Genomic DNA, 11,222 nt, shown 5'->3' with positions numbered 1-11,222 from the left:
CCTGGGTCACCCCTTGTCTCTGCCCTGCCCCAGCCTGTGGATGCTTCCTCAGAAATTCTCTTCCTGGCTGTGCACCATGGGAGGCTGTGCTGACCCCACGGTGCCTGGGCTGGATGCGGGGGCTGAGAAGAGTTTACTTCTGTTTTCCAAAAATTCTCCTTGCTTTGGCCATCAGTCATACAGAGCAGCTAGGCATGGAGTGCTGGGCACAAACAACCTTCAGAAAGGCCTTTGTGGCTCTGCCAGCTCCACAGGTGTTGGAAGCACAGTGAGGTGGGCTTGTAGCTGGGGGCAGATACGAAGTGGTGATGCCAGTGACGGCAAGGAGCATCATGCTGCAAGCAGCCGGAGGACATTCAGACCCACATAGTGAGAGAGAAAGAAATGCAGGAGGCCCAGGGTCGCTGCTGCAACGAGCACCCAGAGAACGCCGGTGCTGAAGTAGATGGGGGTGAGCCTGGAGGGGGAGAGACCGAACATCACTGTGCTGCTGTGGGAATGCCCTGCTCCCACCAAGGGCTGAGAGGCAGCCCTGGCTCCAGCCCCACCCCATGGCCCTTGCCCATGCTGTGCCCAGCACTGGTTCACACAGCGGCCCCAGAACAGCTTGTGGAACTGAGCAAATTGTGACCCAGCAGTCAGCACTGGCTGGAGGTGTTACCTGTCTGAGGATGATGCTCTGTATCCCATAAAGTAGCAATAGCGGGAGTAAAGATAGAGCAGGCCCAGGGCTGCAGCCAGACCTGTGATTGAGAGATATTGAGAGCTCCAGAGGATTTACAGAGCTCCTAAATGGAGAACAGGAGGTGAGGAAGAGAGGCAGTGCCCACTGTCTCTGAACTCCTATCAGACAGTATTGCTGCCTAATTCATTCCTCAGAGGGTGAGCAGGACCCAAGGACAGAGGCAGCACTGCAGACCTGGCACCCAAGCAGCTGTGGGGCTGCTCTCACCTTGGTGGAAAAAGAGTCCAGCCTGCCACAGGAGTGCCACGAAAATGGGAAAATACTCTGAGGAGTTCACCCTAGAGGGAAAGAGAAAAGTTATAAACAAGGGAAAGGAGGAAGATCATGTAGGACACAGGACTGACAGCAGAGATGCTGAACTTGGGCAGTCCCGCTCTAAGCCCCACTCAAAGCTCTCTGAGCTCACGGAATCCCAGTACCGACCCTTCTATCCATTAACTGGACCCCAGGGGAGGTGGGCATCTCCAAAGTGCTGCAAGGCATCAGAGAAACTGAACAGCAAAGGAAGGGACGAGCAGTGCCACCAGACAGGAGGGCTGCAAAGCACGTCACGAGAGAAGTTTCTTACTGTGCTCGAAAGATCCGCTCAAATTCAGGTGGGCCTGAGATGTTGGGAGGAGAAACGCCAAACGTGCGCCTTGCATGGATCACCTGGAGGAAGAAGTAGGCTGCAGCAAAGGAGAGAAAAGTGGCATGGGTCAGTCACTGGGACTGGCCTGGTGGCCAGGAAGCTGCCAGGAGGGAAGGGGGAATGTCCTGCAGCTTCCTTCTGACCTCGCAGCCCCACATTCCAGAGAGAGCCGGGCACATTCAGACAAGGCAAAGGAATGTACCTGTGCAGTGGTGAAGCAAGCAGTATGCAGTCCCATACAACCAGTGGTTATCTGGTTTCTTTCTTCCATACTCAACAAATCATCTACCATTTATACCAAATATTTCGGAGTTCAGCTGCACTTTGTTGTTGTTGTTGTTTTTGAGATCTTTGTTTTTTTCCCCTTCTAAATTCTGATAGCCAAGCAGAGAGGGAACTGATGCCACAGATAAGCCACCCAGATGCTGAGGTCTATAGTCATGCAGTGTGGAGCCCTGGTTAAGGTTGAGATTTCCATGCAACCCACCTCATCCTGTACATTTTATGCTATGATCTACACCAACTGCAAATCTACTGCAAACCTGTGTTTCAAATAAGGAAATTCTATGTGTTTACAGAGAAGATCGACCAAGAGATATCAAGACAAAAGAGGTGTGTTAGCTCTGGGGAGAACTTTAAGGAAGCTGGCATGCCAGGCACTTTTTTTGTTTTAGTGTTCAAAAAGCACAGAAGATATCACTCACTGAAAGCAGTAAATTGGCAGCATGGCAGCAGAAACAGAGCATGGAAGTGAAAGGAAATAATGGAGGTATGGCAGACCAACACAGGCAGTACCTGAGCATGGGTATATGATGGTCCCTACCTTGCTCCAGGACCCCAAGAACCGTCACGGCAGCCAGCAGATGGATCTGCTCCAACATAGCGACACTATAAAACCTGATTTCCCAAGCAGGATCTCCTCTGGCCAGGTCCAGTCCTTGCTGATGCGTTGGGTGGCGGTGCAGACAGCCCAGGCTTGCCCTAAGTGAACAGAAAAGTTCAGTATGCAGCACTACAAACTAGGACTGCAGCTTGCCCGCTACCTTGTACACAGTGGCAGATAAAGGTCTGGTGGAGAATTCCACTCCCACCCTCCCTTTTCCAGGAATACAATATGAGGAAGTGGGAAAGCCAGCAGAAACCTCAGAGGAGAGATAAGGGAGGAGAATGAGGGGACGGAGCTAGCCTAGCTAGCTCTTCCCTGGAGTAATGGGTCTAGCAAAAGCCAATGCACATCCCTCCTTTGGTGCAGCACAAGAAACTGCAGCCCTGCTTAGCTGCTCTGCACCGCTCATAGCACAACTCACCACCTTTGGGGGCATGCAGACCCTGTGCTCAAGTGTATCCATTGGCACAGAGCACAATTGCTGCACAGGTATGGCACCAAATAAAGCCCCACATGAAAACCTACTGCAGACGTAGGACAGGGTGTGAACAAGTGCAAAAGATACGGATCTGCTTTGCATAGACTTGGGGTGAGTCCTGTACAACAGTCAGACAGCAAGGGAGAGCTTTGAATCTCTTCCCTGTGCTGGGAAGGCTGGGAGCTGAGCACTTCTGCCTCCCTCTCTGTCCTGAGCCAAAACAACCCCTGTGATACACATCAGTGAGAGATTTGTGGGAGTGAAATCCAGCACAATCCATCAGGATGTAGCAACAACACACTGAGGGCATCACATGCGTGTGACCACAGCAGCACTCGCCGGTCCCTGCCCAGTGCTGGCACTGCTGCCCCTGGACCCCGACTTCGTGTCCTTCCTTTCCATCACTCGAAGAATTTGCCTTTGGCCCAGAGAAAGATGAATGAGGTTTGTGACAAAGCGCTCATTAATCTTCACTATCACAGAAAACAAAATCAGATGGATGCAAGAGGAATTGCACTGTGTATCTGACATCCTTGATGGATTTTTCAAGGAACAATGGGCAGGCTCTGGCTGTGTACCTCACCAGTGAATAAAGGCACTCAGAGTAGTGACACTGATGTCCCAGCTTATTTCTCAAAACATCAAACACCATTTTTCAAGCTTCAGCTGTAAGGCTGTTTTATATCAGAGCTGATCCACTTCCACTTCACCAACTGTTTAGGAATATGAGGGAGGTGGTGGTTTGTTTTCTCAGCTCAGCTGTCAAAGAAATGAAGGACTTTTCCTGTGTCAGCTCAGAAAAGGCAGAGGTCTCAATGCATGGTGCAGTTTCCTTTTCCCTCATCTCCTGGCTGATTACAGCCTGCTAGCAAAAGAGAATACAAAGCACAACAACTGAACAAGGTCTGTGCTCACACCTCAGCAGTGCAGCATGAGCTCAGTGCACATAGGAAGACTAGGCCAGCAGGTGTTTCAAAGGACCCTAAAGAGTGCTCCCATTCCCCAAATCATCACTAGTTGCAAAACACTTCTGATATCATCTGGTGTAGTCTAAATATAACAAGGTTAGTAAAAATATGAATGAATAAACAAGTGCAGGCATCTCTCCCTTCCTCCCTCCCATGTAACCACCATTTCTTCAGCTGCCTTTACCTCCTGCTGGCTACCACATTTTTCTATTTGCTGTTTGTGACCACGACAACTCTCCATATTTTCCATCCTCACTCAGTGTTAGGAGTGGGCGCTGGCACTCCCTGAAGGTACTAAATGCCATCTGAGGGGACTGGCCCTGGTGCCCAGCATCCCACAGATCAGCCGCATGCGTGGGTCCAGGCAGGGGCCAGCAGGTGGGTTCCCCTTGCCTCCACCACCATTCCACTAAGTGCTCACACCCAACCCAGCAGCTCTCTGGTCTCATGGCAGCTCAGCCCACACCCTTGCTTGGGCATGAGGCTCCCGAGGCTGCGAGCAAAGGGCTTGGTGCCTGAAGGTGGCCGAGTGAGCCACCACATCCCCAGGAATGAGAGGCAGGAGATGGGCTGGGATGTCTCTGCTGTCACCAGCCACACGCAATGACACTGGAAGAAGCATATTGCAAGACCTCACCTTCCGAGGCTGGCACGGCAGAATTTCCTCCTAATTGATGACAATGCTGCAGTTGCAGGTCCAGGCTGGGTACGGATTTAAAGGGTTGGGAGCTAAAGGAACGCTGCCTGCTCCTCACTGCCGTGCCACTTGAATGTGGCACAATGCAGAATCACTGCGCCTCCCACTGACTCATCGCAGGACGAACTGCTCTGTGCCCACGCTGCCAGGGCTTCTGCCACCACCTCCTGCAGCCATTAATCCCTCCTACCTCCTGATTACCACTTCAGAGCAGTGCTGCAGGATGGTTCGTGATGCTTATCTGGATTAAAAGCAATTTTGAAGGAAAAAACAAGCAGCATAGCAAGCCCAAGGCAGCTTTCGGCAGCAGGGTGCTTTGCCATACCTGTTTCTCACTGGCAGCAGTGGGGAGAGGAGAAGCCAGCAGAGCCCAGCGATGTCACACACAGCAAGATTGCCCTGGAAATGCATTCCATAAAACGGCGACGGACCAAGAGCTCTGTTAGCGGAAAAGGAAACAATTTGCATCTGATCAACTCACCCTTCAGCTGTGAAGCACAACGGTTTCCTGACTGTCCAAAAATCACAGAAACACAGAAGTATTTTCTAATATAGTTGGCACTTGTGCTTCCTTTTGCTTCTACTTCTGCAGCTGCTAAGCACTTCCAAACCCGAGATGGTTGAACTGCATGTGGGAACAGTCAGTGTCTTTTCAGCAGCCACGTGGAGAGCAGTTTAAGTTCAAAAGGATTAAAAGCCACATGTTAAAAAAAAAAAAATTCTCAGTTCAAAAGTATTCAAAGCCCCACAGGAAAACAAACAAACAAAAGCTCTACCCATAAAGAAAAAAAGAGGTTTTTGATTCAAAATATGAGCCTCCAGGCCTTGGTGTGACCAGCTGGGCAACCCTTGGACTGGGAGGGGTGCAAATAACCAGCAGCTTCTATCTGCAATCAGCATCTCTTGAGATGTCCTCAGAATTCTTGGGTTTTGAAGCTGCAGAAGGAAGTGCAGGATGAAAATATGTGGCATGAGGACAGAAATTCATCATTTCGTCCCTTGATAACACAGCACTGGCCGAGCTCAGCCAATCCCAACAATGGCTGCAATTTCTGCACTGCAGATGTTACCAAGGCTCCCTGGAGGCTCAGATATCACTTTGATTTGTGCCCAACCCGGGCATTTTGCAACAACTTTTGAGGGCAAAATCAGTTTGCTATGGGATGCTTTAACCATGTCCCAGCAGTCCTAAAGACAGTGATCTTCATGTCAGGAGGGACAAAGCGCTTTGTCAGCAACAGGAGGAAACTTCACTGTAAAGCCTTTGGGAAACTATGGAATGAGTATGTGATACTCATGTTGTCAGGGATCATTTGGAAAATATTTTTTTTAATAATTCTTTTTTCCTAAAGACATTTGGTGACCATTATCTGCATGAATATTACATCTGGCCGGAGGGCAAATCCATATATAAGCAGTGCTAAAGTGCTGCCCTTACTCAGCATCAAAAGGTACTGAGATGCATAAATGGCCAAAATCTGTTAAGAATATGTAAACAGGAAAGTTCAACCCCTCTCTTGTCCAGCCCTGCCTCATAGTATTGTCACATGGAGCAGTTCTTTTGCCAGTTTTCCTATTCCTTTTTCAGCAGAATGTCAGAAAAAGCATTGGAGCAAAAAAGAACAACAGCAGAAGGGCGGCTGCGCTTCTGGCAGAGCGAACAAGAGCCAATCCTGGGAGCAATATTGCAGACAGCAGGGATGGGAAGGATTTCCTCCAGTGGTAGGACACACACTTATTATTATCCTATAGTGATGTGGAAAAAAAGTGGCAGGGCTCCCTTCAGGCCACATGGAATAGCTTCAAAGGCTGTAAGCAGGGCGGCTTGTTTGTTCTGAATTACAGGGCGAGGGAGCACAGCGCTCGCTGCCTGGTACGTGTGGGTCAGGGGGGTCAGTGAGGGACTGAGGGGACGGACGGGGCCTGAGGGCAGCGGAGGTGGCTGTGGGAGACCTGGGACACGGAATGTGGCACGAGCAGGATGGGCAGCTGCTTCCTGCAGGAAAGGCACTGAAGGTAACAGCGTGGCACCTCCTGCGCCTGCTAGCAGGGGTCTGGGGAGCAGTCAGACATCACAAGGGTGAGGTGTGAGCCAAGAGGGAATTAGTTTCTGGTTAGCAGCTGTGACTCCTTTGTTCAGATGTCTTTGCTCAGTCAAGCCTGGCTGAAGCCAAGCTGACCTGAGTGCAGTGAGCAGCAGCACGCACCGCGTGCCCAGGGCAGGCACTCAGTGCCAGCACCAGGCTGTCCACATCCCACCATAATATTGGCAGTGCCTTATGAGTCTTTCTGTCCCACTCTGGCCTTGCAAAGCAGGGCTGCAAGGACCAGCTCCAGCACTGCTCTTCCTTCCAGCGCTTGCTGCTCCCACACACCACATCATGCCCTCCAGCTCAGGGTGCTGCCTCACAGCAGCTGCATTTCAGGACAGAGGGGTGAAAGCCTGGGCTGTGAGTTAGGAAACTGTGCTCTTCCCAGAGGCGTTTGAGAAGCAAACAACGAGCCTTCGGGCACCAAGAGCTTTTGCAAAAGGTGAGGAGCTTCCCCTCAATGACCAGTCACACTCTTGGACAGGAACTGCTTTAAAAACAGCACGGTTTGTTTTTAGGGTGTGTGTAACAGAATAGAACAGCCAGAAACAGTGTGAAATACCAAAACTTCCTGCACACCCTCACCTCCAGCCATATGCAGGCTGGGTGGCAGTGGCGGTGTACTGCAGAGCTCTGCAGCTCTGCTTTCTGCCATAGGCTGCTGCCCATGCTGGGTTTGGTGGGCAGATCTGATTGCAAGAAAGAACCACCAGTGTCACTTCCCCTCTGCTAATGAACATCACTGTGCCACTCTAGGAAAAAATGTTTAATTTAAACTTGCTCTCTTTGCTATACAAATCCCTCCCAAGACATCATAATTTCAACATATTGTTTAGGAAACAAACAGATGTCACACCTGTGATTTGTGCACACAGTGTCAACAAGCAGGATGGGCAGTACCAGCACATGGAATGCCACTGCACCACACCTAAGGAATCCCACTTCTCAGCAGCCACCTGCCTGCTGCACACAGCTCAGAACTGGGATGCTGCCCAGGAGCTTCGTGCTTTGTCCTGGTGGTGGCCAGGACATGAAAAAAACTCCCAATGACAAAATTACACCCTGTGCATCCTCGCTATGTCTGCAAGATGGTATTCATCTCCCCTGTGATGGAAGCAGCTTTCATCTGGGTCCAGCTTGGCAAGGCAGGACCAGACACAGCACAAAGCAGCTCAGCTCTCTGTACTGGGAAGCTCTGGTGCTGCTCACCACAGCCTCCCATCACAATCCAGTCCTTTTCTTCAGTGCCAGCAGACATCCCAGACGTTGCTATGTCCCACGCAGTTTCAGAGATTACTTGTAACAGCTTGTTTGCTTTGTTCACTCTCTTGGTCTTCTCATCCCAATACACCTCTTACATTTTTGGCTGTTGCTATAGTTCTGCAAATACCAAAGACTAACTTGCCTTGCTTTCTGAATAGGCAATAGATCTCCAGTATCTATGTGACAATTGAGCTCTTGGCAGCAGGAAGAACAGCACTAGAAAATAAAAAGAAAAGTAGATTATAGAAAAAAGGGATTTAAGGGAGATCAATCCCACATTCCTACAATTGCTCAAGAAGAGCAGTGGAGTTTCTCACACTCCATTTTAAAGACCTTTCACTAACCTACGTACCACTGAAAAAGAATTAACATCAATCCATACGCCTGCTCATCATTTGCTGATACAATCCCATAAGGATGTTGCCTGGGCAGAGGCAGCCCAACAGGACCTCAGTGCTCTTGGCATCCCCAAACTTGTAATTGTTTGCTGGGATGGCTGCCAGGCTTCCCAGAGCAGGGCTGCACTGAGAGCGACTGGAGGGCTTCTGGATGGTCACAGCCCCTCCGAGAGGGAATTCTGAGGGATGAATAACACTATGGGTGTCAACCAGACATCCTGACAGAGTTATCTTTAATTCAAGTGCCGTTTGCAAGTCTTGTTAGGAAACTGCTGGTCTGTAATAGTTAACTTCTGTCGAAGAAGGAAGGGGCTGCTCAGGAACACACAGTGCTGTCTGTCGTGCAGGACTTATCAGGGTCTGCGCATAGGCTATGACTAAAACAAACAGAAAAATCTCCTCTCATTTCTAACAGGTTCAGTGCTTACAAAGGTTAATGCTGTCAGCTGGTATCTGCAGAATGGTCCTTTTTCTCCAGTGAAAATGAATTCAAACTCCTCCCAAAGTGCTCTCATGATCACCATTTCATCTACCAGTGATTCTTAACCCTAAATACAGAGATTCTTAACCATATGTATGCAGGTATACTAGATTTTTATTACATATTGCTTTTCACTGTACGTATATAGATTATTCAGATATATGTACATTATAGATATATTTAAAACTCTGTGAAGATCTGTAAAGCAGGCACTGGTTCAGCAATAAAATAAGTAAGCCATTAGGAAGAGGCTCCATTTATCACAGGGATTTTGCTGAGCTTGCATCACATCTGCATCTTCATTCTTAAAGGAGGATCTGTTGGATTTTCTATGTGAGTGTCCCAAGACAACAAAGGCAGCTCTGGATGGCAGTGACTGATTCAAACTCTGTTCACAGATATTGCCAAGCAGGAGAGCTGAGTAAAGCATATATTCAGAATAAATGTAAGGAATAAGCTGAAAATGCAAAAACAAAACAGTTGACATGCATGGATTGTTACAGTGCAGTTTCTAAGAAGGCAGCAAGGCAGGCAGGTCAGCGCCAGCCCACTCCTCCCAGCATGGGGAGCCCTCACCTTACTCCTTGTTGGGAAACCAAACCTCTGTATTTTTGAATCCGTCTGAGAACAGCACCATTCCCTGAGCCATAGCCGATATTTTTAATATAGCCTTATTGTAGGCTGTATTAAATCAGACATCACCTTTCATTCCTCCTCTTTCTTTAGTTTCCGTCGAGCTGAGCAGCAGCACACCCTCACAACTGGATCTTTTCCTTTCAGTTATAAGGCTCAGCCCATGATTAATTCAGCTCTCGGGTGATAAGATCTAACTCCAAGCTATCTGACCTGAGAAAGAGAGCAAAGGTAGTCACGTTTCACTCGTGTAACCTTACCCATTCCCCTCCCTCCCGTGCCAAGCAGAACCTCCTGACCCCAGCCCATCATTTCCCTATCACCAACACACCCAACGAGGCCTTTCCTTCCCTGAGCTCTGTTTGCTCTGAGAACAGCCAGCTCTCTGAGTTCTCTGCCTCCACACCTCACGGGTTTTTTCTGCATGAGAAAGCTTCTGTGTCCTCCAAACCCACAGAGAATACCGCGCTGTTTGTTTCAATGCGCTCTGCTGCAGTGCTGCTCTTAAGCCTGTGACTCACCCTATTGCCAGGGATGCCGTTGGAACAGCCGTGCCGCATGTAGGATTGGTAACAATTTCCCCCTGCTGAAGGCAGGGCAGTGCCACCTGCAAGAGCAGGGCACGCTCATCTCGCCTCCCTCAAACCAGAAGAACCTGGCCGCCTCCATGCTCTCGCATCCACCTTTGCTCACCTGCTCTGCTTTACAAAACCCTTTTTCATTTTGGAAACGTCAATTCCTTGCACTGCCCATTCATCGCAGCAGCAGTGGTAGCGAGATCCAACCTCTGCAGTAAACCTGGGGGAAGGGCTCTGCCGTTTCCTTGCCCAGAGTGGAGCCTTTCTGTAAGGAAGAATCCGGGAATTCCAGCGACGCTCCTCGGAAGTGCGAGGCGTCCGTGCTGCCGGAGGGCCGGGAGCCGCTCGGCTCGCAGATGAAGCGCTGGCTGCATTCCTGCCGCCAGGCGGCGCTGCGGAACTGCGGAGGTCGGCAGCCCCGCGCCTGGTTCCGCCCTCGGGACATCGAGGCGGGCGGCAGCGCCGCAGAGCCCTGCTGTCATTTTCGTCCGTAAAAAAAATGGTGTCTTAGCTGTTTTCTGAGTAATAGCGGCATGGGAGAGGGAGCTGACACCATCGACAGGAGCCTGGGGCAGGTCCCAATGCTCGAGCTGCACCAGCGCGGCCACGGGTCTTCAGAGTGCCGTCCCGTCTGCACCAGGAACTGCAGCTCGGAGAATGCGATGGAGCCCGCTGTTATTTTGGGGAGGTGCAAAGTCACTGTGCCTCGTTGCTGTGCTGTCACCATCCCTCCGGGCACGTGCTCTGCCTCGGATCGCAGGAGGACCAGCTGCTCCTTATTTCTGAGCAGGAAGTCCCTCCTGCACACTGCTGACTTACAGCTCCTGATGTTGGTTTCAAGGGTTCCAAGCTCACCTGTCCACCAGGCTGTGCACCAGAACGTGTGGCTCCACAGCAGGCACAGCTGAACGAAATGCATGTCCCACCTCAGCCGCTGCGATTCATAGAGAAGCACTTTGGCACAAACCAACCTTCATCAGCAATTAAATCAAGCATTAGAGATTCCATTTCGCAAGTTGTTCCAAGTGTACCTCCATGTGTGTGTTCCAGTAAAGGACAATCACACCAATTGCACTGAAATCAAACCACCTGGGCTTTGCAGGAGGTGCCTGCTCCATCCAGAGCAGGAGGAAGAAGCGTGCGGTAATGCAGAGAGAAATGGGCTCAGCATGAAACCACACGTGGGATTTAAGTGAAAACAACAAGGATGTTGACTGTATAAACATGAAGCTCAGATGCCAGTGAGAGCCACACCTGCGTTTCTGTCTGCTTTAAAAGGGTGGTGATGTTTTTTTTGGTCAGACACGGACAGAGGCCCGCAGAAATGACGGAGATGTTCTCCTGCAGCTCCAGCTGTGCTGTGAGCAGGAGAGC

At 50.2% G+C, this 11,222-nt stretch overlaps 1 protein-coding gene across 1 annotated transcript; it reads right to left on the bottom strand.

Annotated features, from left to right (window-relative positions):
* Positions 1 to 330: 330 nt before the first annotated feature.
* Positions 331 to 2,257, bottom strand: LOC306951815 (leukotriene C4 synthase-like; the record flags this gene model as incomplete). The annotated part of the gene is made up of 5 exons (XM_079542371.1): positions 331 to 457; positions 662 to 743; positions 953 to 1,023; positions 1,314 to 1,413; positions 2,200 to 2,257. The coding sequence occupies 5 exons, from the start codon at positions 2,255 to 2,257 to the stop codon at positions 331 to 333; spliced, it is 438 nt and encodes a 145-aa protein (XP_079398497.1).
* Positions 2,258 to 11,222: the final 8,965 nt, after the last annotated feature.

Source organism: Tetrao urogallus (genome assembly GCF_951394365.1).
Source record: "Tetrao urogallus genome assembly, chromosome: 14".
NCBI classification, from domain to species: domain Eukaryota; kingdom Metazoa; phylum Chordata; class Aves; order Galliformes; family Phasianidae; genus Tetrao; species Tetrao urogallus.
The sequence above is the reverse complement of the archived record's forward strand: the minus strand, read 5'-3'. Positions and strand labels throughout refer to the sequence as shown.